We start from the raw sequence: 26186 nt of genomic DNA on the forward strand, positions 1-26186 counted from the left end.
CCCTTGAGGAAGTCCACGATGGAGGCTTATGGGTTACCTGTATTTCCAACAAAGCGCACGAGCTTGACTGAGAGGTTCGGAGGAGGTCCAGCCCACAACAAAACATAGGATAATATTTAAGCTCCCCTTCGTCGAGAAATATTTTCCCAGTGCTTTGCAGCAACCGTCTTCGATCGTCCGGCGAAAGGATCGCCCATTTAGGTCACTGCAAAGTGATGGAACTTCGCAACCAACAAGAATCTGATTAAGGACCACCGTGGGATGTGCTACGGTCTTTTTTTTTTCAAAACACAGCACGCTATCGTACATGTATGCACGCTTTTGAGCATATACACCTGCATCTTACTTTTTATAAGCATTTTTAAGATAATGAGCTGACACATCTTAAAATTCATGAAGTTATTATAAGTCTTCGTTGTCGATGGCCCGCCATCTACTGTTGAAAAAATAGTGCCGCATATTCCTAAAATAAATAAATACAGAAAATGATGAGCACCCATGCTGGACCTAGAACTCAAATCTGGATGAACAAGTTTCAGAATAAGGATCTCTATTGTTTGTTGGTTACTATTTTCACCAGATCATAAAAGGAGCAAGCATGAAACAAGAAAGGCTCGTAGTTTTTGGTAAGTGAAAATGTGTAATTAGGTGCTCCGATTGTCCATTGGGAACAATAATCCTATTCTCCGGTGATTCAAACAGGAGGAGTACGTAATTCTAATGCGTCTTGGATTTATGATCAACATGTTTCACTGACGCGCCGTTAAACCCATTATTGAACTACGCACATATATGGCTGAGCACCCTCACAGCCTAGACACAATGACACAATCATCTGGATTGTGCTTTAACCAGTAGCTCCTCGGTCTGGACATCTTCGTGTCAGCATCGCAATCCCTTCTTAAAAGCGGATTTGCTGCACACCTACACTCGTGTGTGCCGTATGGACGAATCCATGCTGGCCACACCTTTGCCAAGCTTCAGCGGTACGTGTCCGTGACAGGTGGACTGGTAGGCCGCGGAAAAAAGTCCGTCCTGCACATGGTGGTATGCCACCAAAAACCGGCCGATCCGGTCCCTCCGGCGATCGGGACTTGACGGTGGAACGAGTTTTTTTTGCACGAGCGGCAATGAAGCGCTGCCAAAGCAGGCGAGAACAGCGACCGGGCCTTCCAGAGGTTCGCCCGGGCCCGCCTCACGAACGCAGCGTGCCAGCTCGCGCCGGGACGGGGAAGTCGCCACGCTCGTCTCTCTCGCTCGCTCGCTCGCGTGCCACCGGCCCCGCCGGATGATCCCGTTTTTCCTCGCCGGATCACGGCCAGTCACGCGTCGCATGCGCGCGGCGCGCTCCCACCACACGCGGGCCGGCCGGCACGCGCGAGTCGCGGCCGCTCGCCGACGGAAAACGCACGCCGGGCCGGCGGCGCGCGCACGCACGCACAGGCCAATCATCCGATCGGATTGTTTTTTTTAATAGAATGGCCGGATATTTTCCAGCTTCAATCAGTCAGTCAGTCAACTGTGCCTTACGCTCGCACGAGTCCGCAACACGAGCCACGAGTCCAAAGAAGTAGGCTCTGCCTGCCCATGCTCGCAGGTTGCAACTTGGAATACCAGGCCCCGGAATGACGCGGACCGGCTCGCCGGAGCGAGGACTTGCGACCTGTCGACGCACGAGCTTGACCGGGAGATTCCCCGCGCCCTCGTCGGCCGGGATGGGGACGAAGAATCTGACCCGAACCGAGCAAAGAAACCGTAGGATATTCCGCGCCCTCGTAGAGGCTCCTGCTGCCAAGACTTCGCCGGTGTTCGTGCCGCCGTCACGGGCCGGCGTCGGCATGTTGGACATATTGTTTAAACTTTAAAAGTTGTTAAAAATCTGCTAGCAGTTGTGCACGCGTACGCATGGCATGCATGCATGCGTCCAAGGCTTCCGAGACACAGATCGCTAGTACTAGTTTAAGGCAAAAATTAAACCACGCATTTAAGTACAGTAGCTGAATTGGATATATGCCTCTGCCTAGTTTATACTTCTCTCCGTTCTAAAAAAAAATATAAAATTATTTTAGCTTTTCTAAATTTACTGTACATAGATATAGTGTATGTCTATATGCATAACAAAATCTATAAATCTAAAAATACTAAAACGACCTACGTTTTGGAACGGAGGAGTATCTGAATGCGTTAAAAAAATTTGTATCTAAAAAGTTAAAATAATCTATACTTTTAAATGGAAGAGATATTTTGTTAGATCTCGGCAAAGCAGCTCCCTGCCGCGGAAGCACTTGTGGCTTTTCAACGGAATCAACCACGCATGCTGGAGTAGTAGCAGTTGCCATTTTCCACCGCTGTGTGATGCGGTTGCGGCTAGTTTGGGGCGTTGACCTGCTCCCGATCGAGCTTAATTGCCAACAATCCTCATCCACTTCATCTCACCGTACGTACGTCTCGAGTCTAGGCTAGTAGCTTAACAATCTGGCCATCGGAGACCAACGGCAAGTGGGAAAAAAAAATTAACGGACTTCAATTTGGAGTGCTGATCTATACTTCGTCTAGTAGTACTTCACAACGTGCACTACAGTATGCCAGCACCGAGATGAAAAGAACACTTGCGGCTGATTTAAAAAGAAAGTGATGGTCACTTTCTTTCTGAAAGATCCGAGATGAAAAGAACACTTTGATGATGGTTGGATTGTTGCTAAAGGTCACGCTCACGTAGGCCGCGCGTGCGTGTGCATGCCCCCGGCACGTTCCGTTTGGTCTTGGGCTCTTGGCCAGCAGTCTCTTGCCGCTGTCCAAACTACTGCCGCTAGAATACGCGTGCTTTTCAACTGTTGCGGCTGATTTAGTGCATTGACCGTTCTCCCCAAACCTCGTCCACACCAGGCCTCCAGCCATGGCTAGCAGGCGCCAAGCTAGTGAGGAACTGTACTCCTCCTGTGTTATCTATCCATATCTTAAGCTCACCTGCCCACATGCCGTTACTGGCCAGACGCGGGTCATCGAGTTTGGGGGAAACAATAATGTTAATGTCGTCATTGCGAAAAGAACATACTAGAATTTTAGATTAATTGCGTGCAACCTATACTTTAAAACTTTGAGCATCAAAATGTATTTTGCACGTTTGATCGAACTTTTCAAATTGGTACAGCTAGCAAGTGATTTTCCTACATTTATTTTGCATACATTTCTTGGAGTAACTAGTGATCTTAGTATTGCTAGTGTGTGCTAGTACACGGGAAGTGAGAACGGGGACCTAGAAGCAGGATCAGCTAGCTCACTAAATTAGTCAAAGATGACTACGTGTAGATCGAATTAACTACTTGATCCAAGACAACGACCTTTTTGGGTGAACCCGTGAACTTCCCAACCAGGATAGCTACACATAGTCGTCGTCTGCCGTTGTAGCTTTATTTATTTATTTACAAGGCTTGTGCCAAGGTGATGTGCTGATCAATACAGCTAGGAGCTAGTAGTAGTAGTTTCAAGCAAGCAGTGCACTCATAGCTTATAAGCAGACAGATGATTGCTCAAGTAACAACGAGGTTTATAAACATGCATCACATTGATTATAAGCTGTCCGTTCGCCCTTACCGTGCTTATCAATTACCATTATATTCAGGATCAATCGGTATTACCCTTTTTCGATTGGTTTTTTCTTTTCTGGATGCGTGCATGCGTTTGGTTGGTCCCGACGACAACATCCATTACTTTGTATGCCCAATTGCTGCTTGCACATCCGCTCTGAACCCTTCTAGTAGCATACTAAGATGAAACAAACACGTGCCCTCCAAATCTAGGAGAGTCTAAGTTCCTGACTCTTCCAAGATGCAATGCAAGCGTCTGAGTGTGCACGCATCGCAAGCATGAGGCCGAATTTTACGGCAGCAAGCGTTGAATTTTTAGCTCCGATCCGGGCAAAGTTACCGTTCATTTTTACCGGTCAGCAGATCACGTAGTCTGTGACAGCGGCGCCGGCACCATTAGGGAAGGGACCGATCGGACGGCAAGGACAGCCATTGCTTTGTCCGATCCCTATCGACGACCAGACAGTAACGACTGACCTCTCGAGGTAATCAGGTAATAACTATTAACTCGTAGTCGATCGGCTGCCCATTCGCGGCGGCCGTACGCCATCGCGAGAAGCTAGTAAACCCCAGCTCATCCGCGGACGGAATGCATGCGTTTCTAGATGAGTAGATAGATCATGGATGCATCTATCGACCGACCACGGCGCGGCGCTATCTAGCCCGGCCGGCAAGTCCACCACCGTACGTGTGGAAGCGGCGATGCCATTCTTCTTCTTCATGGCTGGATCCCAAGTCCTGGTCATAGACTACTATGTGTATCTAGTAGCTCAACCAAGGTCGTTCACTACTGGAGACCGAAATTTTCCTGTGGGTTTGGAATTTTTTGACGGTTTTTGTGTAAACACACAGGGATACTGCTATTGTTCTGTCGGTATAACAAAAACGCACAGGGAATCAATAGTACCCACAGGAAAATACCAATTACCCTGTCGGTTCGAGAAAAGCACACAGGAAAATGGTAGTACCGACAGGGAATTTATGTGAATTAACTTGTGAGTTACGAATACGCTCAAGGAAATTAGGCTACACTCTCAAAGAAATTGGTCCAAAATTTTTTGGGCTGAAGGGGCGCCAATCAATCCATCGTTCGCGCGCTCCATTTTTCTTGTCACGCCGCAGGATCAAGTTGGCGCGCTTGTTTCGCGGCCAGGCATGAAAGGAAAGAGCCGGCCGCGCCCAAACGAAGCAAAACCAATGCGCGAGAAAGAAAAAGAAAAAAACGAACGGTATAACCCTAGCAAAATCCCCTCATGGAGTCACAGTCCGCTCTTTGTCATCCCACCCCGCCGCCACCCACACCTCGCGCCTCCTCCCCTACCCCTCCGCGCACCGCCCCACCTCGCGACCCCTCCCCTGGCCTTCCGCTTGCCGCCTCCCAACGGTCACCCTCATCCCCCACCTCACGATTATCTCCATCCCAGGTGCCAGCGCCCTGCGCCCCCGCTCAGCCTCTATGCCATCCGCGCCTCCCCATCCGATGGCGCCCCCCAATCCCCGGCCAGCGCCCCATCCGAGGTCGTCCCCCCTTCTCGGTCGCCTGCCGCGGCTGACTCCATCTTCACTGCCGCCCCGTCGCCCCTCCCTTGCTGCCGCCCCCTCCTTTGCCACCGCCCCCACTCCAGCTTCACTCGCCCCTCTCCTGCTGTTGCCCCAAATCGAGACGCCTAGAGTTCGTGACGGTGGTGCCGCTCGTGATGTTGCCGCTCGTGACACACTGATTTGGAGGAGGCGTGAGGAGCCCGTGACGCTGACCCCTGGAGGAGCTTGCTCGACGCCGACCAAGGTAACAAATCCATGTATTTTGCTTAGATATTTGCTTTACGTTGTGCTATGCTTGTGTGTTTGCAATTGAAATTTTAGTTCGTACTTGCTATTTGCTATTATTTTCTTGGTCTGGTGTGATCTATCTGGAGGTAAGAGTTAGGGGAATCATCGATCTGTTCAATTTCAAAGACACAGTTGCAGTGAACTACCTTATCTGTATTAGTTCATGAATGTCAGTATGTTTCCATGTGCATTATTCCTAGCTATGCAGGAATGTGTCAGCTTACTCTTGCATTATTGTTTCCAGTATGCTGCTAAAAAATTCTCTACTATCTAGGATCATTTACCTACTAATATATTCATCTTTTAATAACAGAACTAGTTATCATGTCAAACCGCACATGGATGTATAATGGTTGGCAACGGGATAGAGCTCCCTCTAATGAATGGATTGATCAAACCACTCAATTCTTGAATCATGCATTTTCATTTCCTGATACTATTAAGTGTCCTTGTGCCATGTGCCGTAACTACTTTAGACACAAAAGGTTTACAATAGAGTTGCACTTGTGTAAGCATGGGTTCAAGGAAGGATATGAAACATGGACACAACATGGTGAGAGGCTTGTTAGGCATGATGAATGTGACATCATAGGAAATGGAGAGGATTTTGATGAGACTGACCAGATGGATCAACTGTTGGTTAATCTAGGTGCAGTCCATCTTTTTTTCCTATCGGTTTTTGATGTTTTCCTGTCGGTTTTTGTCCGACAGGGAAAAACCATTTTCCAGTAGTGGTTGTACTGCCAGGCTATGCTTACCCAGAGCGTACCCGTAGGCCGCTGTAATGCAAGGCCATCATGCTCCGCCCTGTACGCCGGATCAGATACGCGTCGACGGATCAGGCAGGCGAGAAACTAGCCGGCTTTACTGGCTACGCACGTCATCGTGAAGACTGGGAGTTCAGAGTGCCGCGTAGGTGTTCGCTGCTACTCTCGGGGGTGCACCCTTCTGTACGGTACCGCCAAGTCTGCTCTTCTAGCTACCGCAAGTCAAACGCGCGAGAGAGTGACGCGCTGACGTTGTCGCATGTCTGCGTCGCCGCTAGTCAAAGATGGGAACGGAACCCACACGTTTCGCGCGCATGGGGATGGGCCGAAGGGCCGGGGGCCCACTGGCCACTGCACCCCGCCACCGGTCGACGATGCCATGCTGCAACATGCACTGCGCATCGAGCAACTTGTTTGAAAAAAAAAACCAAGCAGGCAGGTGACAAATCGGCACGCGAAAGCTACTACTCGCTCCGCTCCCGCCCGAAAGAATACAATTATAGGATTCAAGAATTATCCGCAAATGCTACGATCCAACCTTTTGAACCGGCTAATAATGTTCTGCACGCGGGACACTTGATTGAGATGGTTTCACATGATTCTGCATGCATAGGTAATTAGAGCGCGTGACCTGATCTGCATGACTGCATGTACAGAGCACTAAGTTATTTTGCATCAACACCGATCTTTTTGACATTTACTGAGGGGGTGTTTGGATCCGAGCGCTAAGCTCAAAAATACTAAACTTTAGCACTAGTTGATCCAAACAGGAGGGCTAATAGCGCGGGCTGAACTTTAGACAAGAGTTAAAAACTTTAGTAAAAGTACGAGTGCTAATAGGTGCTAAAGTTTAGCACTCAAGTTTAACACATTCAAACAGACCCTAAAATTACAATATATATTTTTGATAGAGAGATTATCGTTGCATACAACGCCATCATAGTTCAGACTTCAGAATCCAAGCAAGCTGGGCACATGCATGCTTTTGCTTCACTGAACGGGCCTGTCTAAGTGTATATGTCGATACCAACTCAGCCATATTTTAAACTATATAATCTACTAACTCCATCTCAAATTACACTATATCTACATACATAGCAAAAACTATATATAAGTATCTAGAAAAGTCAAAACGGATTATAATTTGGAACGTATCGGAGGGAATACTGAATAAAGAATATATAGTCCGCGTTTACTATGTTTTACATATAGTTTGACACTATAAGACTGGTACGGACCAAAATCCATATCACCATATGTGATACAAGACAAAATGATCTAATCATTAATTAACTACAAAACCAAAGCACTAAACCAAAACAAGGTAGCGCATATACAACTTATAACTCTAGAAACTTAGAATTTTACATTCATTTGGAAAAATAGACTATGAGAAAAAAAAATCCAATATGGTTGGTGCATATCACAAAGCAAAAAAATCAGATGGCTCGGAATTTAACAAATTTTGTTGTAAAAAACTGCCAACAGATATATAGCAAAAATGTTAGTGGATGGTGATTGCCACGTGCGGCAACAGGGCAGATTGGCAACGCGCGTGCGAGGAGCCCCGTCCGTCGTCGTCTTCGCGCGAGATGTTCGTGTCCAAGGGGATGCTCTCATGCTCATCGTGCTTTTCTCATTGCTAACTGGTTGAATGTGCTTACTGCTTATACGGCCATACTTGCACAGGCTCACCCTCGCGCGAAACTAGTTGGACATCCAGCGAGGTTGATTATCTCATGATTAACCAATTAATAACTGAACTAGCTCGCAAACAAAGTAGTCATACATTGGTTACCGTCCTACTAATAGCTGAATTAAACATTCGAGATGATCGCTACTAAATTGCTCAGCACATGATCATACTCACGGAGCGTCAATTTTCGTCGTCAAAACATGCGCTACATGGCCAGTGCAGTTGGTCGTCACAACCAGTGAACCAGGCACGTCGTCCCAATTGCGGTCACTCCGCCACCGGCGCCGCCGGCTCAGAGTGCACTCTCGCCGTGACGGCGATCGCCTCCGTGGACTCCGCCCTGTACGAGTATCTGCAGCTCAGCACCACGAACGCGGCAAGGTTCGCCGCGGCGAGCACGGCGAGGAACGCGTAGTAGCAGTCGAGGCGCGACGCGTTGAGGTCGTTGGCCACCCAGGGCGCGCCCCTGCCGGCCGTGACGCGCTCCACGAGCGCGAGGACGGCGCTGCTCAGCATGCTGCCCACGCCGTACGCCGTCAGGGACATGGCCGTGCCCAGGCTCTTCATGCTCTCGGGGGCCTGGTCGTAGAAGAACTCGATCTGCCCCACCACCAGGAACGCGTCGGCGGCGCCCATCAGCACGAACTGCGGCAGCAGGACGAAGATGGTCAGCGGCAGCGGGCGCCCGCCGCCCGCGGCCGCCGCGTGGCTCCTCGCGAAGCTCAGCCGACGGCTCTCGACCGCCGCCGTGGCCGCCATCGTCACGACCTGGAGGAGCAGCCCGGCGCCGATGCGCTGGAGGAGCGTGATCCCGCGCGGGTTCTTGGTGCGCCGCCGGGCGGCGGGGACGAGGGCGCGGTCGTAGACCGCCACGCAGGCGAGCATGGTCAGCGTCACGAACGCGCCGAGGCTGGCGGGGGGCACCTGGAACGACGCGCCGCGCCCGAGGCGGCGGTCCAGCGTCACGCCCTGCCGGACGAAGAGCGTGCCCACCTGCGCCATCAGCGCGCACGGCACGAACATGGTGGCCAGCAGCGGCACCAGCTTCGCGATCTGCTTCGTCTCCTCCACCTGCGTCACCGTGCACAGCGCCCACCCGGGGGCGTCCTCCGCCTTGACCGCCGCCTTGTTCAGGAACCTCATGGAGCTCGTCGCGTCCACGCGGAACCTCTTCCGGCTGGTGTAGTACTCGGGCTCCACCTCGTGCAGCTCGCCGAGGTCCCCGGGCACCGCGACGCGGCATTTCCACACGGACGCGGCGACCACCCTGCCCATCCTCGTGATCGGGCTGCCCTGCGGCAGCTTGTGGCGGTACAGCGGCGTGCCGGCGAGGAAGATGGCGACGGAGGCCGCAAGCGCGAGCGTGGGCACGCCGTAGCCCCACGACCAGCTGACGCTGTCCTGGAGGTAGACGAGCACGGTGGTGGAGAAGAGGATGCCCGTGAAGACGGTGAACATCCACCAGTTGAAGAAGGAGAGCTTCCGCAGGCGCTCCGCCGGGTGGAAGTCGTCGAACTGGTCGGCGCCGATGGTGGAGATGTTGGGCTTCGTGCCGCCGTGGCCCAGCGCGATGGTGTACAGCCCGCCGAAGTAGACGCCCAGCTGCAGAGCGGAGGCGCGCGGGCAGGTGGCGCCGGCGCTGGCGTCGCAGGGCGGCGGCTTCAGCGCCGGCACGGAGACCGCCAACGTCAGCAGCAGCATCCCCTGCGTTTTGTTTCGGAAATTCACACGTTAGTGTTAGTAACTGAATTTACCTCTTCTCCTTGTATTTATTTAGCTTAACATGTGCATGTATTGTTGGATCGTAGGCTGAGAGCCCGCGCTTGCAGCCCTTGTACTGGTTATATATGTACATCAAACTCATCAATAGAGGGTGTGGTCATTCTTTCTCTTCTACATGGTATCAGTGTAGCTCGCGATCCGTTTCTTCCGCTGCCTCTCCACTCGATCACCATGAGCTCTTCTTCTTCCTCTGAATCGGCTTCTCCTCCGGTCTCTCCTGAGCATGACATCCCTCAAGTCGTCACCGCTCCAGCTCCTGCATCTCAAGTCCAGGTGATCAACATTAAGACCCATGTTCCCATGGTTCTTGAGTTCGACGCCGGCAACTATGGTCACTGGCGCCTCTACTTCCTCGCCGTCTTCACCAAGTTTGGCCTCCTCGACCACATCAACTCCGCCGACGTCCAAGGCACATCTAACTGGGTGCGGAACGACTACTCCATCGTTTCTTGGCTCTACTGCACCATCTCTGCCGATCTGCTTCGCACCGTCCAAACCGGGACGGACACGGCCTACTCCCTGTGGCGTTCCATCCACGGCCTCTTCTGCAACAACAAGGCCACGCGTTCCGTGTACCTTGGTGTCTAGTTCAGGAACATCTACCAAGACGATCTGCCCGTGATGGCCTACTGCACCAAAGTGAAGTTGCTCGCCGATCAACTACGTGATCTCGGGTCGCCGATTTCTGATCCGGATCTCGTCATCACTCTTCTGCGCGGCCTGAACTCTCGCCTGCAACATGTCATACCCGGCCTCACCGTCAACAAGCTGCCTCCGTTCCTCAAGGTTCGATCCCATCTTCTTCTTGAGGAACATCGTCTTGACAATGCTGTCAAGATGGCCCAAGCTGCCGCCTTCTTCGCTAGCCAGCAGGCCGCTGGTGGTTCGACGCCCGGCGTTGCGCTGCCGGCCCCTCTTGGCCTGGCCATGCAGGTGACCCCGGGTAGCCCATCCACCCCTCCATTGTCCGCTGGCGGATCGGGCAAGAAGATGAAGTCTAAGAAGAAGGGCAGCGACTCTTCGTCCACCGGTCCTCGCCAGAGCGGCCCTCCACAGCAGCTCCCGTTCCGGGTGCCATCGGCAAACCCATGGGCTGGCATGTTCCAGGCCTGGCCCGTGGCACAACACGCTCCACAGCCGCCGCCTACACTGGCATGCTCGGCCCTCGTCCCGGCGTTCCGTCTGCTCAGGCCTACTACGACGCTCCCTCTGCACCGCCGCAGCCGCAGGCTCCCTCCTGGGATCAAGCGGCTCTGATCAGCGTCCTCAACAACATGTCGCTGCAGGGATCCCCTACCGCACCCAACTGGGTGATGGACACAGGTGCGTCGACGCACGTGTCCAACCACGGTAATCTGACATCTCTCTCCCCTTCCACTTCCTCCTCTCGCATTCTAGTTGGCAACGGATCTTCTATTCCCGTTTCTTGCACCGGCTCTTCAACCATTGCTACTTCATCTCATCCTTTACATCTCCATGATTTACTGGTTGCACCGAAACTTATTGAAAATCTTTTATCCATTCACCAACTAACCCGTGATAATCTTATTTCTGTGGAATTTGATCCTCGCGGCTTCTCCATCAAGGATCTGCATACCAAGGTGGAGATTCTCCGATGTAACAGTGATGGGGATCTCTACCCTCTCGCTGCCTTAGTTGCTCGCACCTTACTCGCCACCGCTGCCTCACGCTGGCATCAGCGTTTAGGCCATCCAGGAAATAAAGCTTTGTCTCAAGTTCTTTCTTCGTTTGATTTCACTTGTAATAAAGATAGTTCGAGTCCCTGTAATGCTTGTCGCTTGGGCAAACACACTCGGCTGCCTTTCAGTTCATCAAATACAGTCATCAGTGCTCCTTTTCAGCTGCTACATTGTGATGTATGGACCTCCCTCGTTCCCAATGTTTCTGGCTTCCAATTTTATTTAGCTATACTTGATGATTATACTCACTTTGTCTGGGTTTATCCGCTGCGCCAGAAATCAGAGGTTGCTCCTATCATCACATTCTTTTGTACTTATATCCAGAACCAGTTCAGCCGCCCCGTGCACTATTTTCAATCCGACAACGGGCGAGAATTTGAAAATCATGCGCTGCGATCCTTTTTTTTTCTGCTCACAGGATTCTTTTCAGACTTTCTTTCCCCTGTACTTCGCAACAGAATGGAAAGGCTAAACGGATCCTACGAACACTAAATGATTGCACGCGCATATTGCTTCTTTAGGCTTCCATTTCCATACAGATTCTGGGCTGAAGCACTTGCCACAGCCGCGTATCTTCTCAATCGCCGCCCTTGCAAAACTACTTCTCTCATCTCCCCCTTTCAATCTCTCTACGGTGTCCCTCCAGAGTACACTCATCTCTGCATTTTTTGGATGCCTCTACTATCCAAACACAACGGCTACAACCCCTCACAAGCTTGCTCCACGTTCCACACGATGTGTCTTCCTTGGTTATCCTTCTGATCACAAAGGATACCGATGCTACAACCTGTCATCTCGCCGTGTCATCAACTCTAGACATGTCGTCTTCGTGAAAAACGAGTTCCCTTTTGTGCAGGAACAGAAACCTGGTGTGCCACCTGTCGCCACGCACCTCAACGTGATGCAGGACGTGGATGTTCTGCCACTGCGCCGCGCGCCAACTACCATGCCCGGTTCACCAGCAACCTCCCTCGCCTCCTCAACAAACTCCACCGAGTCCTCCGCAACAACCTGCGTCGAGTCCCCTACCAGCAGCACCAACGCCATCTACTACGACTCCGACACCTGCGCCGACATCTGCCACCGTGTCAACGCATCGGATGGTGATTCGTTCCTGCGCTGGCATGTTTTGACCGAATCCACGCTACGCCAACGTCGCCACCAGCACCAGCGTCTCCCCGATCCCCTCCTTCGTGCGCACAGCCCTCCAAGATCCAAACTGGAAGGCGGCCATGCAGGAGAAGATCGACGCCCTGATGGCCAATCGCACGTGGGAGCTCGTTCCTCAACCGTCGAAACAACATCGTCACCGGCAAATGGGTGTTCCGGCACAAGACACACGCCGATGGCACGTTGGAGCAGTACAAGGCAAGATGGGTGGTCCATGGCTTCACACAACGACCGGGCATCGACTTCGCCGAGACATTTAGCCCGGTCGTCAAAGGTGCCGTGTTTGACGAGAGGCACCATCGCGCTGCAGCTGGTACTTCGTCCCGCATAAGGCGCGCGGGCAATGTGGCCCAGCTGCCGTCATAAGCTTGCAGCCACGGTTGTCAAGTATTAGTTGGGCTTCCCGAAATGACTTACATGGGCTAGGTCTTGCGTGGTTCCAACACATCTCTGCAATCTGTGTGCTTCTCTAAATGTTACTGAAGAAACTGTCATATTCACTGTCGAATTGATAAGCCTCTCACGAATCATACTTCCTACTAATCTTAACTTCAAAAGGAGTTCATATTATCAAACTCAAAACAATTTCTATTGTAATTTACTAGGACAAAGGTCACTCCGCCCCGCCCCGCCCCAACAACCCCCCCCCCCCCCCCCCCAACCAAATCTAACGGCGCATCGCTAGATCTCACTTACCAGCGCACTTGCGTACAGTACTCTACCGTACAATGTTACCCGGCGGCAGCAGCTGGCAAGGTAATAATTAGCTCGAAATCAAAAGGATTTTACTGTATGTCCCCGTACCATGAGGTAGACGGCGGATCCGGCGACGAAGGTCCAGTAGCGGCCGAGGTAGGCGTCGGCGACGAAGGCCCCGAGGAGCGGCGTGAGGAAGACGGTGCCCGACCAGTTGGTGACGTTGTTGGCGGCCTCGACGGTGCCCTGGTGCAGCCGCTCCGTCAGGTACATCACCAGGTTCGACGCCACCCCGTAGTAGGCCATCCGCTCGAACAGCTCGTACACTGCGTGCACGCGCACAGCGGATCCGTGGGCAGGCAGTCCAAAAGCAAGCAAGCAAATCCCGGCGGAACGACATCGCCGCCGGCCGGCCGGAAACGAGACGGCGGCGCTGAGCCTGACGATGCAGATGCAAATAATTAATGTACAGTGCGTACCGACGATGAAGGTGCAGGCGGTCCAGCCGCCGCGCTTGGAGCGGCGGGCGGGGTTGCCGCGGAGGTCGACGGAGCCGTCCCTGGTGTAGTCGTCCCCGCCGCCTCCCTCTCCCTCGCCGCCGTTCTCCATGGCAGCAGCAGCAGCAGGCTCTGAGAGACTGGTGTGAGAGCGAGCTAATCCTGCTGCGCTCTACGGCTCCGGCTGGGCAGCTGGACATAGAAAGAGCAGCTCAGGTCTAGTGCTTCTGCTGCGTGCATTAAATTCAGCAGCCACGCGTGCCCTCCTACCGGTCTGCGTCTGCTCACCCTGCTGCATTGAAGCCATTCGCTGCGCTCTTCAAGTGTACACTGGCATTTACCACGGGTAAATTCCCTGTATAAAATTTAACTCATCACCTCTATGCTATTAAAATTTATATCACCCCTTTAACGTCATCCCTTACGTGCCATTGAATGTTATGTTTGACGGAAAACAAACCTTACCGCCGCTAAAACAGGTCTCGGCGATCTCGGCGCGTGCGGAGGCGGAGCTCGGCGAGCGCGCGGGCGATGTCCAGGATGAGCCCCGCGCGGTCCTCGCAGGCTCGCAGCACAGCGACACCCGAACGACGAGCCTCCCCTCGCCGTCCTCCTCTGCGTCCACCGCCAGCTCGTCGGACTCCGTCGGCAGAAGCAGGTGCTGTCGTGCCGCGGCCGCCTCCTCCGCCTCCCCCTCGCCCTCCCCTGCGGCGCCCAGCACTGCCGACGTCTGCCACTACAGCTCCTTGACGTGCTCGATCACCTCAGCCAGCAGTGACGCTTGTCCGTCGCTGCTACGACGGCGACGTCCCAAATTAAACCCACCAACAACACAGCACAGCACGAGAGAAAACAGAAGAGGAGATCAGAGCCATCATTTGCGGCTTGAATTAACCAATCAAATCGAGCTAGCTTCCGATGCATGCGAGCATGCTTGCTACAGAGCGCTGAGGAAGGATGGTACGCCGGGAAATTTCTTGTCCGCAAGAACGACGGTGTGCGGCGGCGAGAATGACGAGGCGCTCGCGCGCAGCCGCGCCGCGGCGCACTCGATCCCAGGGCTTGTGGCGTTTGGCAGAGGCTCCCAGCGGGTAGCGCGCACTTGATCCGAGCCTGCCGCGCGCGAGCGGGGGCAGGCGGCCACGCCCCGAGCAGCGCGCAGGTGGCCCGAGCGGCTCGAGTGGCGCCTAGGGACGCGGGCGGGCAGGCTGTCCGCTGGAGCGCTGGCCCCGCGGGGATGGCGTGCGACCATTCAGGTGCGCTCGAGCAGCGGCTAGGCGTTGGCTCGGCGGCAGCGCTGGCCCGCTCGAGCGCCGGGCAGCTGCGCCCAGGCAAGGCCGCCGTGGCGGAGAGATCCAGGGGCCGTTTGATTTCCTGGTCTACCGCGCTTAAAGCTGCGCAGATTTGACCAACTTAGATACCTGTTCGGTGTGCAGCTACAGTTGTGGCAAGATTCTTCTGCTGTTATTTTGGTTCTACCTATCAATAACTTATAAAAATATAGCAAGATGCTCTTAGTCATAGCAAAATATGGCGAAGAATTCAAACGACTAACTTTAGACAAGTGTGGCAAGAAAAATTATGGCAACGCAACTTATGGCATGTAACAGAGAAAGAGATGAGATGTGGTTGACTGGATGAGACCGAAGATGGGAGGGGTAAAATAGGAAAAACAATGAAAAATCTTTGGCACGTAGGCAGCGATCAAACGATGTTAGAACCTTCTGGTTAAAAATAATGGCAGATGAAAATATAAGAACTAATGTATTGAAGGGATGGCTTAAATCTAAATAGCATGTAAAGGGTGAGTTAAATTTTCAATGGAGACCAGTCTGCTGCACAAAAGTTGTGCTCACAAAACTATGAGAACTCCCACTATTCAGTAACAGCAGCATCACTTTGTTCTGGACTAGTGATTGAATTTTGATGCACTCAGGATCTTCAGCAGTGGACATAGCATTCAGAGATAAATGGCCAAATTCCTCATTCAGACTGTCCTCCACTGCCAACTGATGTAGAACATCCTCAGTGAGCTGAATGTCCAAATCATTCACTGCTAAGGCATTTAACTGTGGTTTGGGTCTTTTGGAGCATTTTTCAGCATGGCCAGGTTCAAATTTCTCAAGACCATTTGCTTTCCTATAGTCCCTCTCTTGTCTCTCACGCTACAATGGGCTAGTAGGTTTAGGATCAGTTTTGCTCAATTGCCCTCCTGACCTCCCATGAGGCATCACTTTAGTTGCCTTGTACTTCTGCCTCTCCAAGGTTCTCTGCTGAATCCTAGCCAGAATCACTGCCTTAGGAACTTGGTCAGGAAATTGCATCAATATAGGACCTTGCAACTCCTCTTTCAGGCCCTTGATGAACTGGGACACAAAGAAAACATCATCATAGCCGGTGTTATACATACATACTTGGAACTGTAGGGACTGAAAGGCAGCAGCATATTCCTCCACAATGCCTAACTGTTTCAGCTCAAGCAGTTCATTCAGAGATTCTCTGTAATCATCCAAGCCAAATTGTTGTTCCACTGCCGCGACAAAGGGCCTGTTTAGATCACGCCGTAAAGGCAAATTTTTTTTTGCAAAAACGGCGTTTTTGTCTTTACGCATCTAAACGGACCGGCGCATTTTTTTTTGGCATTTGGACCCTGTAAACGTAAAAAAAATTTGCGACGGAATCTTGCCAATTTGAAGTACTAAATAAAGTCTATTTACAAAAATTTTTCACAGATGGGTTGTAAATCGCGAGACGAATCTAATGATGCTAATTAATCCATGATTAAGCAATAATTAGCGGATGGTTACTGTAGCATCACTGTTGCAAACACATGGATTAAGTAGGCTCATTAGATTCGTCTCGCGATTTACAGCCCATCCATGCAAAAAGTTTTGTAATAGACTTCATTTAGTACTTCAAATTGGCAAGTTTCCTTCGAAAATTTTGCGTTTACGGGGTGGGAGCCGTAAACGCAAAAACCTGTAAACTTTTACACCCCCTATTTTGCATTTACACCTTTTTGCGTTTACAGGTGAACTAAACAGGCCCAAAGGTGTCCCAAGTACTGACGGGGTGCTGTATCTTGTACACTTGAAGCCATTTTGCTGCATTGGCTGTGTTTAGTTCGGCAGGCGTAAAGGCAAAAAAAAATTTTGCAACGGAATCTTACCAATTTGAAGTACTAAATAAAGTCTATTTATAAAACTTTTTGCATGGATGGGTTATAAATCGCGAGACGAATCTAATGATGCTAATTAATCCATAATTAAGCAATAATTAGCGGATGGTTACTGTAGCATCACTGTTGCAAACACATGGATTAAGTAGGCTCATTAGATTCGTCTCGCGATTTACAGCCCATCCATGCAAAAATTTTTGTAAATAGACTTCATTTAGTATTTCAAATTAGCAAGATTCCTTTAAAAATTTTGCCTTTACGTTTATTTTGCGTTTACGGGGAGGAAACTAAGCAGGGCCATTGTCATCAAAATGCATAGTAGCAGTGGGAACCCAGCTCTGTGGAGGCAGATTGAACACAGTAAAATAATCCATGCACTTGTCCTTCCAGATCTTAGGATTTTGGCCATCAAAACGCGGAAAAGACATCTCAGGCAGATGAGAACGGTACCCTCCACAATTCTCTTGAGCCACTCGCCCAGCATCAACTGTAGTGTGCGCATGATTGTTCCCCTCGGGACACTGCCGCTGGTGAGGATGAGATTGATGCTCATGAATGGTTGAAAACCGAGGACTGTCAGGAACAGCCTCTGCAGCCGCACGCAACTGGTCTAGAGTCAGATTGGCCACAGCTTGCCCAGTTGCCTCCAATCGCTTCTGCAGGATCTGTTGCTCACGGCCAAATTGATCCAATAACTGGTGAGAGAGTTCTACCTGTTCCTTCAATTGGTGTTACCCATGTCAGTGACCCGAGCAAACAAGAGGTCCAAACTCTCCATCACCTGATCCCAGCGATCGTCATCTCGCTAATTCACCTCCTCCATGGCCTCGAGCACAATTTTGGTCTGCGCCGAGGGCTTCGGATCCTTTTTGGGCGTCGTGGTTGCTCGCACCGTAAGCCCATCCGAGCGTGGGAAGGAATTACAGGTGCGATTCTACCGCGAAGCGCAAGTAGAATCAAGCGATCCAAACCAAATCCCGTTTACCCAGATCGAAGCCGGCGGAGTACAACGAGCAACACGCACCTGTCGTCGTCGAGAGCAGAAGTTCGCCGCCGCCGAAGAAATCCGACCTCAAACCCGCCGCCACCGAAAAAGCTCGGTCTGCCGCCACCAAACGCCGCCGACGGCGTGGATGTTGAATTGCCCCACCCGACGCCGAGGATCTTGTGTCTCTGATACCAACTGTCGTATCCCTTGGCCGCCGACGATGAGCCGACGACGTGAGCAGGCACAATCGATAGAGCAGGGACGATACTTGGGAAAGGGGAAGAACCCTGACCCTTTCCTGTTCTGGAGTTTGTTCACGAGCAAGTTACACGGCATGGGTATTCATACCCCAGAGGCCGACACTGGCCGCATACCATTTCAAACGTTCCTCGTGTCAGCAGCACCACGCGTGACAGCTGCGCAACTCGAGCGCCCATGTCCCCCCTTCTTGCCCGGCACGCGCACGGATGGTGCTCGGCGGAACGCCTCGCCGGCGGCGCGCCCGCATTTCCCGTGGAAAATCCAAGGCGCGGTCGGGCGCGTCTGATGTGCTCGCCGAAATGACGAAACGGCTGGGGGGAAGGAAACGGATTGCGCAAGAGACGGAGGAGCGTCGGCCGAGCACGGCCGGCCGGGTGTGCCTGGTGGTCACCAGACCCTTCTCAAGGTACTTCTCCCAAAGAGGCAGATACTCCCTCTCTATATTAATTTCCTTTCCGCTTCATATTATACGTCGTGGTCGTACGCTGTGCGATCGCCATCAGGCAAAGAAACAAGTAGCCTCTGAGATTCCAGCTGCACTTGTACTGATTTCAGATTCGTCTGTTCCCCATGCCTGAAACAGACTTCTTCCTTGACTCGGTAATGGCGTCGTTGCTCTCGCTTTCCTCCAGTCCCCACCGCGGTCTCACTCTTGCCGGCCGTTCCACTGCTAGTCCTAATGCCATGTTAGCCACGCACAATGTGCTCCGAATTCCACGACGACCGCCGAGTCCATGGCCGTCGTCAACAACCTTTCACTGGTAGTTACTTAATCATGAAAGTGGCCTCCACACCAGAGAGTAGAATTAGAAATCCTCCGCTAGTCTCAAAGACTCGAATCCAGAGCTAGCCATGGCAGAGCACGCACAAGGCTTCCGAGCCCTTCTCATCTGCCTCTGCCTTTGTCTCCTGCTATTGTCCGCAGAGCACCTGGCGATGAGCATGGACCTCGACGACGACGACGACAGCTTCTCCGACGAGGTGGCAGTGGCACCGGCCCGGCGCCTCAGCGGCGACAGCTTCAACGTTCTGAACACCAACACCTCCTCCAACAAGTCCGGTTCGGTCTTCTGCAGGCTGCTATACCTGCAGGTACTGGACCTGTCCAACAACCTGCTCACCGGGGAGCTGCCGGACTGCTGGTGGGAGATGCAGGCCTTGCAATTCATGGACCTGTCCAACAACTCTTTCTCAGGTGAGATCCCTGAAGCCCCGCCGTCCCACGACTGTTCGCTCGAATCGCTCCATCTTGCCGGCAATGGCTTCACAGGGGTCTTCCCGTCGGTCGTCAAGGGGTGTGGATCTCTGGCCACTCTAGACATTGGGAACAACCAGTTCTTTGGTAGAGTTCCTCCCTGGGTTGGAAGCCGTGTTCCAGCTCTGAAAATTCTCAGACTTCGGTCGAACAACTTCACTGGTGAAATTCCTCCGGAGATATCGCAGCTTCGGCAGCTTCAGTTGCTAGACTTGGCCAACAACAACTTCACAGGACCGATCCCAAGAGAGTTTGGGAAATTATCTGCCATGAAGAATCCGATAATTAATTCTACAGGATCGCTAACCGGGTCCAACTATCAGGATAGAATTGACATAATCTGGAAGGGGCAAGAGGTGATACTCCAAAAAATTCTTCAGCTCATGACGGGTATCGATTTGTCAGGCAATTCACTGTCCCAATGCATTCCAGAAGAGTTAACCAATCTCGAAGGCCTCCGGTTTCTAAACTTGTCAAGAAATAATCTGTCGTGCGGAATTCCTGAAAGTATTGGTAGTTTGAATGTTCTTGAGTCCCTTGACCTCTCGCTCAATGAACTGTCAGGAGCCATTCCTGTAGGCATGAGTAGTATGGTATTCATCAATACACTGAATCTCTCAAACAACCACTTATCGGGCAAAATACCCACAGGGAGTCAACTTCAGACCCTGACTGACCCATCGATTTACAGCAACAATCCTGGGCTCTGTGGACCTCCTTTGGATATTCCTTGCACAAATGCTTCACCTGCGCTGAACAAGAGAAATGATAAAGATTCCGACCAATGGCTGTATTACTGTGTGATTGCTGGAATTGTTTTTGGGTTTTGGCTATGGTATGGGATGATCTTGTCCATTCCGAAGTGGAGGCATTCTGCTTTCTTCTTTGTTGATGCCATGCAATACAAGGTTATGCTAAAGTTGCAGCCTATCGATCCATATCTTTCCAAAGAAAAGAGCGATCCATTTCTGTAGCTGTGTTTTCTACAAATGAATCAAGCTGAAGACTGAAATATAGTACTAGGTTCTCTACTATGCGCTGCAATGCAATCTCTTATTTCCCCCAAACTACGGCAGGAGATTTGCTGCCTTTGTATGTTAGTAAGATGTAATATTGAGAAGAAATCCACAAGGATTCTAGTCAACTGTTTGTTATATATTAATTTCAATAAATACATATATGCTCCTTTCTGATATGTTTTTAGCAGAAAATAAAAAGTTCTTATTTTAATATACTTGATCCGTGCTACTATTATGAAAAGACCATGTACATGAAACTATTCTCAAGAAGTGAAGGATATACCCATAATCCATGCAAGGAAAACATAGGCTGGGAGCTGCGGCTTCCATCATCCAAAAAACTTTAGAGAACTCGTCACACACAACCAAAAACGAGTAACAAAAAGAAAATGACGTAAGGGTAGTTTCTCTTAAATTTGTTGATTTACTACTATCTATAGCCAAATCCCAGCACAAAGGAAAGAACAAAAATCAAGAAGGAAAAATGCAAAACATTGGTTTTCATTAAGTGAATCGAAATAGACGTGGAGATTAACGAGAGGGTTAAACAAGAATCACAAACAACATATGTATTCAATCCAAGATAATTAGAAGTTCATGACCAGCCAAACTGAGGTGCTGCAAGCTTGCCATGCTCCCGAACATTGTGTGGTTGCCATCCATGTGCAGGTGCATGTCTTCGGTCATTCCTTGCACTAATGCCATGCTTGCAGATGATGTATGCTGGCTATAGTTTGGGATGCAAAGTGAAGGTCTTCAGTTTTCTTCTTTGTTGATTGCATACAGTACAAGATTATGCTAAAGTTTTCACGAACGTGCCTTGGCACGTTTTTCATTAAGAGGAATAATATTATGCTAAAGTTTGCAGCATATCGATTGATTTCTTTCAAAAGGAAACAATGATCACATCTGTAGCTGTATTATCTACAATACTTATTGAGAATGAAGGTATGCTAAGTTCTCTACTATGCATTGTAATACAATCTGTTTTTCACTCCCCAAGTACACTAGGAGATTTGCTGCCTTTGTAGTAAGATGTGGTATCGAGGAAGAAGTACAAAAGAATTACAGTCAACTGTTATATAGGAATTTCTACAAAAATATAGTCCTTATTTCCTAATAATATTTTGTTGCTGTATCCATCAGCATTCGTTACATGGAATTTTTTATGCAATATTTACTCGAAGCTATTCAAGCAGTGGCACATATAAATTCGTTATCCAACTCTTCTCATTCACATCGAGAAGAGAAAGGAAACTGGTTTGAGAACACTTCTCTTACAATTCTTGCTTTTCTACTATCTTACAGTTACATGTTTAGCCCTTGATGGATGGAAAAAAGAACAACACAACGAATTTGAAGTATGCTAACTTCCAGTAATCACAGTTTTTCGCCATTGACAATCTTCAGACTAAGCTCACTATGTATGAACCAGTTATGCCAATATGCTTTTCTAATTCTTGTCTTTGGCATTAAAACTGAGAGAAACTTACTCCTCTCAAACAGCATTCTACAAAAACAATAGCCTGTGCACGAGTGCATCATGCGATTTAACTTGTTGAGCTGCACACCTTTGCACAGGCAAACATTACTTCTGGTAATCTGTTAGCTTGCTCACTGTGATCTGTCGGAACGGTTCAGAAAGACATGCCTGAGTATGAGCTGATATCTCTTGAGCCACTGATCGCATGGAAGGTCGTGATTCAGGATTTTCCCGTGTGCAAGCCAGTGCAATTCTCACGACAAACACAATTTCTTCTGCAAGCTCTCCCATTGGAGGATCCAACCGCTGGTCTAGTATGTCCTGGAGTAAAAGGTCATCTTCTTTTGAAGCAGAGATAGCTGGCAAGGAGGTTAAGAGGTCACCAGGATGCTTCCCCATCATCACCTCTAGAGTAACAACTCCAAAGCTGTACACATCACATTTCTCTGTGACCCTCATTGTGTATGCCAATTCTGCAAGAGTAAATCAGAGCTGCCAGAAGTTACTGTGCTGCATCACAAAATGTTATCTATCAAAGTATCTGAATGAGAATGAACAATATCTGAAATTTTGATTTGTGTGATATTATTTTTCAGCACTTGGAGGTATCTTATTGTTACTAAAGTACTTAATAGTTCAGATCAGATGTAATATTTGTAAATCAAATTCACAACAATGTATGCTACATGGAAATAGATGTGAGTTTAACCTGGAGCCATGTAGCCATATGACCCTGCTACAGAAGTCCAGTTTGTGGAGGCAGAACCAAGAAGCTTTGCCGTGCCAAAATCAGATAACCGCGGCTCGAATTCTGATTCAAGCAAGATGTTGTTCACGGTGATGTCTCGGTGAACAATTGCTGGGTTGCAGTCATGGTGCAGGTAGGCCAAAGCATGGGCAATCCCTTGGACCACCTTCACCCTCATGCCCCAGTCAAGCTTCTTCTTGCCTTCCTCACTATACAATGTCTTGCCCAAGCTTCCCCTTTCCAGGTATTCATACACTAGGTACATATAGTCTCCACTTGTGCAGAAGCCATGGAGCTTGACAATGTTCCGATGGCGGACCTCTGTCAGTGCCTTGATCTCATTCTCAAAGCTCTTCTTGCTCGCTTCCGATATGTCTCCTGTCTCAGCGACATGGAAGCGCTTCACGGCCACGACCTGCCCACTGGCAAGTTCGGCCTTGTACACGCTCCCAAACCCACCTTTCCCAATGCAGAAGGATTCACTGAAACTGTCTGTGGCGTTCACGATGTCGAGGAACGTGAATTTTCCCTCCTTTTCCCATATCATGGGCTCATAAGGATCACTTGTGCTCGCCTCCGACACTTTCTGCTCCCTGGGTCTCCTTCTGCATGCTAGGATAAGGTAAGCAACAATGGCTGCCAGCAACACTGCTCCAACTGCTGAGAGAACTATTTCAATGACTGTTCTCTTGTGATGCCCTGAAGAGGTGCTACGGTCGCAAGACGGAATGCCTTGCACATTGCCGCAAAGCCCCAGATTCCCAATGTAAGCCTCAGCCGAAGAGTTCTGAAAAGCATTGCCTGACGGTATCTCACCAGTGAGCTGATTGTAAGAGAAATCAACAGTTTCTAGGCTCGACATGCGAGAGAAACCTGCTGGAATTGAACCGCTGAGCTCATTGCGTGACAAATTCAGTTTCTGTAGGTTCATCAGCTTCTCAAGATTTGAAGGGATAGGACCAGACATTGAGTTGCTGCTCAAATCAAGCACAATCTGCAGCTGAACCAGGTTACCGAGCTCACTTGGTATGTGCCCTGACAACTTGTTCTTGCTCAAATCAAGATAGGTTAGTGAACCAAGATTGCCAATGCCCACTGGTACGGTCCCGTTAAGCATGTTCCCTGACAAATCAACTTTCTGCAATTTGGAATTGTTGCCCAAACTTGTCGGAATCGGCCCAGAAAAGGAGTTATGGCTAAGATTGAGGTTGAACAAAACGCTGAGATCACCCAGCTCAGGGGGAATTGCTCCTGTCAAGTTGTTTGCAGCCAAGCTGAGGTCCTGCAAGCTAGCCATGCTCCCAAAAGCCACCGGAATGCCGCCTGATAAGCGGTTGCCATCCATGTGCAGGCGCGTGACCTTGGGGCATTGCCCCCAATCATCTGACAGCCGGCCGGTCAGCTTGTTCCCAGAGACATCCAGGTAGTCCATGTTTGGGTGCACCCCAAACGCCTCCGAGATGTCGCCGGTGAAGTGGTTCCCCTCCAGCCGCACACGGTACAGATCGGAGCAGTTCTTCATGCACGGCGGCAGCTCGCCACTGAAGTTGTTTTGGTTCGCCGTGAAGTTCTGCAGCGCGAGACCTGCACAGAGGCTCCGCGGCAGCTCTCCGGAGAAACTGTTGTTCGCGAAGCTCACATCGGTCAATGCCAGCCCTTCGCCTAGGTCCGGTGGGATGGTGCCACTCAGGTTGTTGTCGAACAATGCCAGGTATTGGAGGTTCCTCAGCGATGAGATGGCGGAAGGCAGCTCTCCTTCCAGACGGTTGGTGTTGACGTCCAAGACTTGCAACGCCGTCATGTTGCCGATCTCCGGTGGGATCTTGCCGGTGAGCCCGTTGAAGAAGAGCGCCAGCCGCTTGAGCTGCTTGAGATTGCCAAACGAGCTGGGTATCGGTCCGGTGAGCGAGTTCACCGACAAATCCAGTTCGGTCAGGTTCGCCAGCTCGCCGAGCTCCGGCGGGATAGAGCCGGTTAGGTTGTTGCTGAAGAGGAACAGGATTTTCAGCTTCGTCGCCTTGCCGACCTCCGGCGGAATCTTGCCGGTCAGCGAATTGCTCTGCACTTGGAACGATATGAGCTCCGGCCAGCTCGCGAACAGCCTCCCTGGGATCTCGCCGGTGAGATTGTTCGACGATATCCCGAACTCGCGCATCTTCTGCATCCCGGCGAATGACGCCGGCAAGCTCCCGGAGAGGTGGTTGCCGGATAGGTCGACGAAGACGAGGTCGCTGAGGCTGCCGAGCTCCGGTGGCAGAGTGGAAACCAGCCCGGCATTCTTCACATCGAGGTGCTGCAGCATCTTGAGCCGGCCAAGAACCCGTGGGAGCGGCCCGCCGAGCGGGCTGCCGCCGAGCTCAAGGACCCTGAGCTGCGGCATCGACCCTAGGAATTCCGGGACGCCGCCAGTGAGGTTGTTGCCGCCAACGTGCAGGTCCTGGAGCCTCGTCACCCTCGCGAGCGACGCTGGGATCCGGCCGGATAATGCGTTGGCTGACAGGTTGAGCCACCGCAGGTTGGGCAGCCGCTCCGGCAGCACGTCCGGTATCGGCCCAGAGTACCCGTTCTGCGAGAGATCGAGGTAGGTGACGTTGCCGCTGCGGAGCACGAACTCCGGGAAGCTGCCGTTGAGGTAGTTGAGGTAGAGCGAGAGGAACGCGACGGTGGGCATCGGGTCGAACTTATCCGGGTTGGTCAGGTAGTTGGAGCCCAGGTCGAAGTGGACGATCTTGGGAAGCTTGCTCAGCTGGTGCGGGATGGCGCCGGCGAGGTTGTTGTTGTAGAGGCGGAGGTCGACGAGGCCGGAGAGGTCGCCGAGCTGCGGCGGGATGGTGCCGTTGAGCCCGTTGCTGCCCAGGTCGAGCGTGTCCAGCGCGCGCAGGCGCGAGAGCGACGCCGGGATGGGGCCGGCCAGGTTGTTGCCGTTGAGGTCGAGGGCGGTGAGGCCCGGGAACGCGGCGGCGTCGAGCGCGCCCAGGCCCCCGGCGAGGCCGAGGCCGCGGAGCCGGAGCGAGGTGACGCGGCCGGCGGCGTCGCAGGCGACCCCGCGCCAGCCGGTGCAGAGCGAGGCGGCGTCCGCCCAGGTGGACAGCGCCGGCGGGTCGCCCAGGCTCGACTTCCACGCCAGCAGCGCGGCGGCCGGCGACGGCGGCGTCGCGGCATTGGCGGCGCCGGCGGCGAGGGCGAGGACGAGGGCGACGAGGAGTGGGGCCGCGAGGGGGGGCGCGCGGGGGCGGGCGGTGGCGTCGGCATTGGCGGGGCGGTGGAGCGGAGGCGCGGCGCGGCCGTGCCCCTGCGTGCGGTTGGGGCGGAGTGGGGCAGCGCGTGGTGGTCTTTGAGCTCGCGGCGGGCGCGGCTGGCTGGTGGGTGGCTTGCGGCGCGGCCCGGCGGGGTGGGTTGACTAGCGAGCACATGTGGGATTGACTTGGCTTTGGCGCGGACGGGAAGCGGAGTGAACGGGAAAAAGGGCTGTGGCCGCCTTGCATTTTTGGTCAAGTACGTATCCTAGGCGACAGCCTGTGTGATGGGC

General features: G+C 51.6%; 3 protein-coding genes across 8 annotated transcripts; 1 reads left to right on the forward strand and 2 right to left on the reverse strand.

Moving 5' to 3' along the window:
* Window positions 1-7693: 7693 nt before the first annotated feature.
* LOC112876264 (protein NRT1/ PTR FAMILY 5.2-like) lies at window positions 7694-18449 on the reverse strand. Of its 6 annotated transcripts, none has more exons than XM_025940336.1 (5): window positions 14186-14324; window positions 14014-14080; window positions 13708-13917; window positions 13337-13554; window positions 7700-9584 (listed from the first exon to the last, which is right to left on the reverse strand). In XM_025940336.1, exons 3-5 carry the CDS (start codon window positions 13835-13837, stop codon window positions 8148-8150), a joined length of 1785 nt encoding a protein of 594 aa, XP_025796121.1. In that variant the 5' UTR covers window positions 13838-13917; window positions 14014-14080; window positions 14186-14324; the 3' UTR covers window positions 7700-8147. The 6 variants fall into 6 exon arrangements, with proteins under 6 accessions (XP_025796122.1, XP_025796123.1, XP_025796118.1 ...); XM_025940335.1 differs by having other exon boundaries at window positions 13996-14080; XM_025940334.1 differs by having other exon boundaries at window positions 13996-14080; window positions 14191-14272.
* A 363-nt stretch (window positions 18450-18812) lies between these two features.
* Window positions 18813-20600, forward strand: LOC112872620 (receptor-like protein EIX2). Its single transcript, XM_025935681.1, has one exon. The coding sequence runs from the start codon at window positions 19005-19007 to the stop codon at window positions 20379-20381; it is 1377 nt and encodes a 458-aa protein (XP_025791466.1). The 5' UTR covers window positions 18813-19004; the 3' UTR covers window positions 20382-20600.
* Window positions 20601-21385: 785 nt separating this feature from the next.
* LOC112872544 (probable leucine-rich repeat receptor-like protein kinase At1g35710) lies at window positions 21386-25970 on the reverse strand. The gene is made up of 3 exons (XM_025935570.1): window positions 22619-25970; window positions 21982-22382; window positions 21386-21946 (listed from the first exon to the last, which is right to left on the reverse strand). Exons 1-2 carry the CDS (start codon window positions 25326-25328, stop codon window positions 22015-22017), a joined length of 3078 nt encoding a protein of 1025 aa, XP_025791355.1. The 5' UTR covers window positions 25329-25970; the 3' UTR covers window positions 21386-21946; window positions 21982-22014.
* Window positions 25971-26186: the final 216 nt, after the last annotated feature.

The sequence above is a fragment of the Panicum hallii genome, chromosome 9 (genome assembly GCF_002211085.1).
Source record: "Panicum hallii strain FIL2 chromosome 9, PHallii_v3.1, whole genome shotgun sequence".
In the NCBI taxonomy this organism is placed as follows: Eukaryota; Viridiplantae; Streptophyta; class Magnoliopsida; order Poales; family Poaceae; genus Panicum; species Panicum hallii.

Coding starts and splice junctions, on each gene's coding strand:
- LOC112876264 (XM_025940333.1), bottom strand. CDS start 13,925: ATGTCCAGCTGCCCAGCCGGAGCCGTAGAGCGCAGCAGGATTAGCTCG. Junction 13,555..13,707: donor CGCCTGCACCTTCATCGTCG/GTACGCACTGTA, acceptor GCGTGCACGCAG/TGTACGAGCTGTTCGAGCGG. Junction 9,585..13,336: donor GATCCGCCGTCTACCTCATG/GTACGGGGACAT, acceptor AACAAAACGCAG/GGGATGCTGCTGCTGACGTT.
- LOC112872620 (XM_025935681.1), top strand. CDS start 19,005: ATGGCAGAGCACGCACAAGGCTTCCGAGCCCTTCTCATCTGCCTCTGC.
- LOC112872544 (XM_025935570.1), bottom strand. CDS start 25,328: ATGCCCACCGTCGCGTTCCTCTCGCTCTACCTCAACTACCTCAACGGC. Junction 22,383..22,618: donor ATATGGCTACATGGCTCCAG/GTTAAACTCACA, acceptor TTACTCTTGCAG/AATTGGCATACACAATGAGG.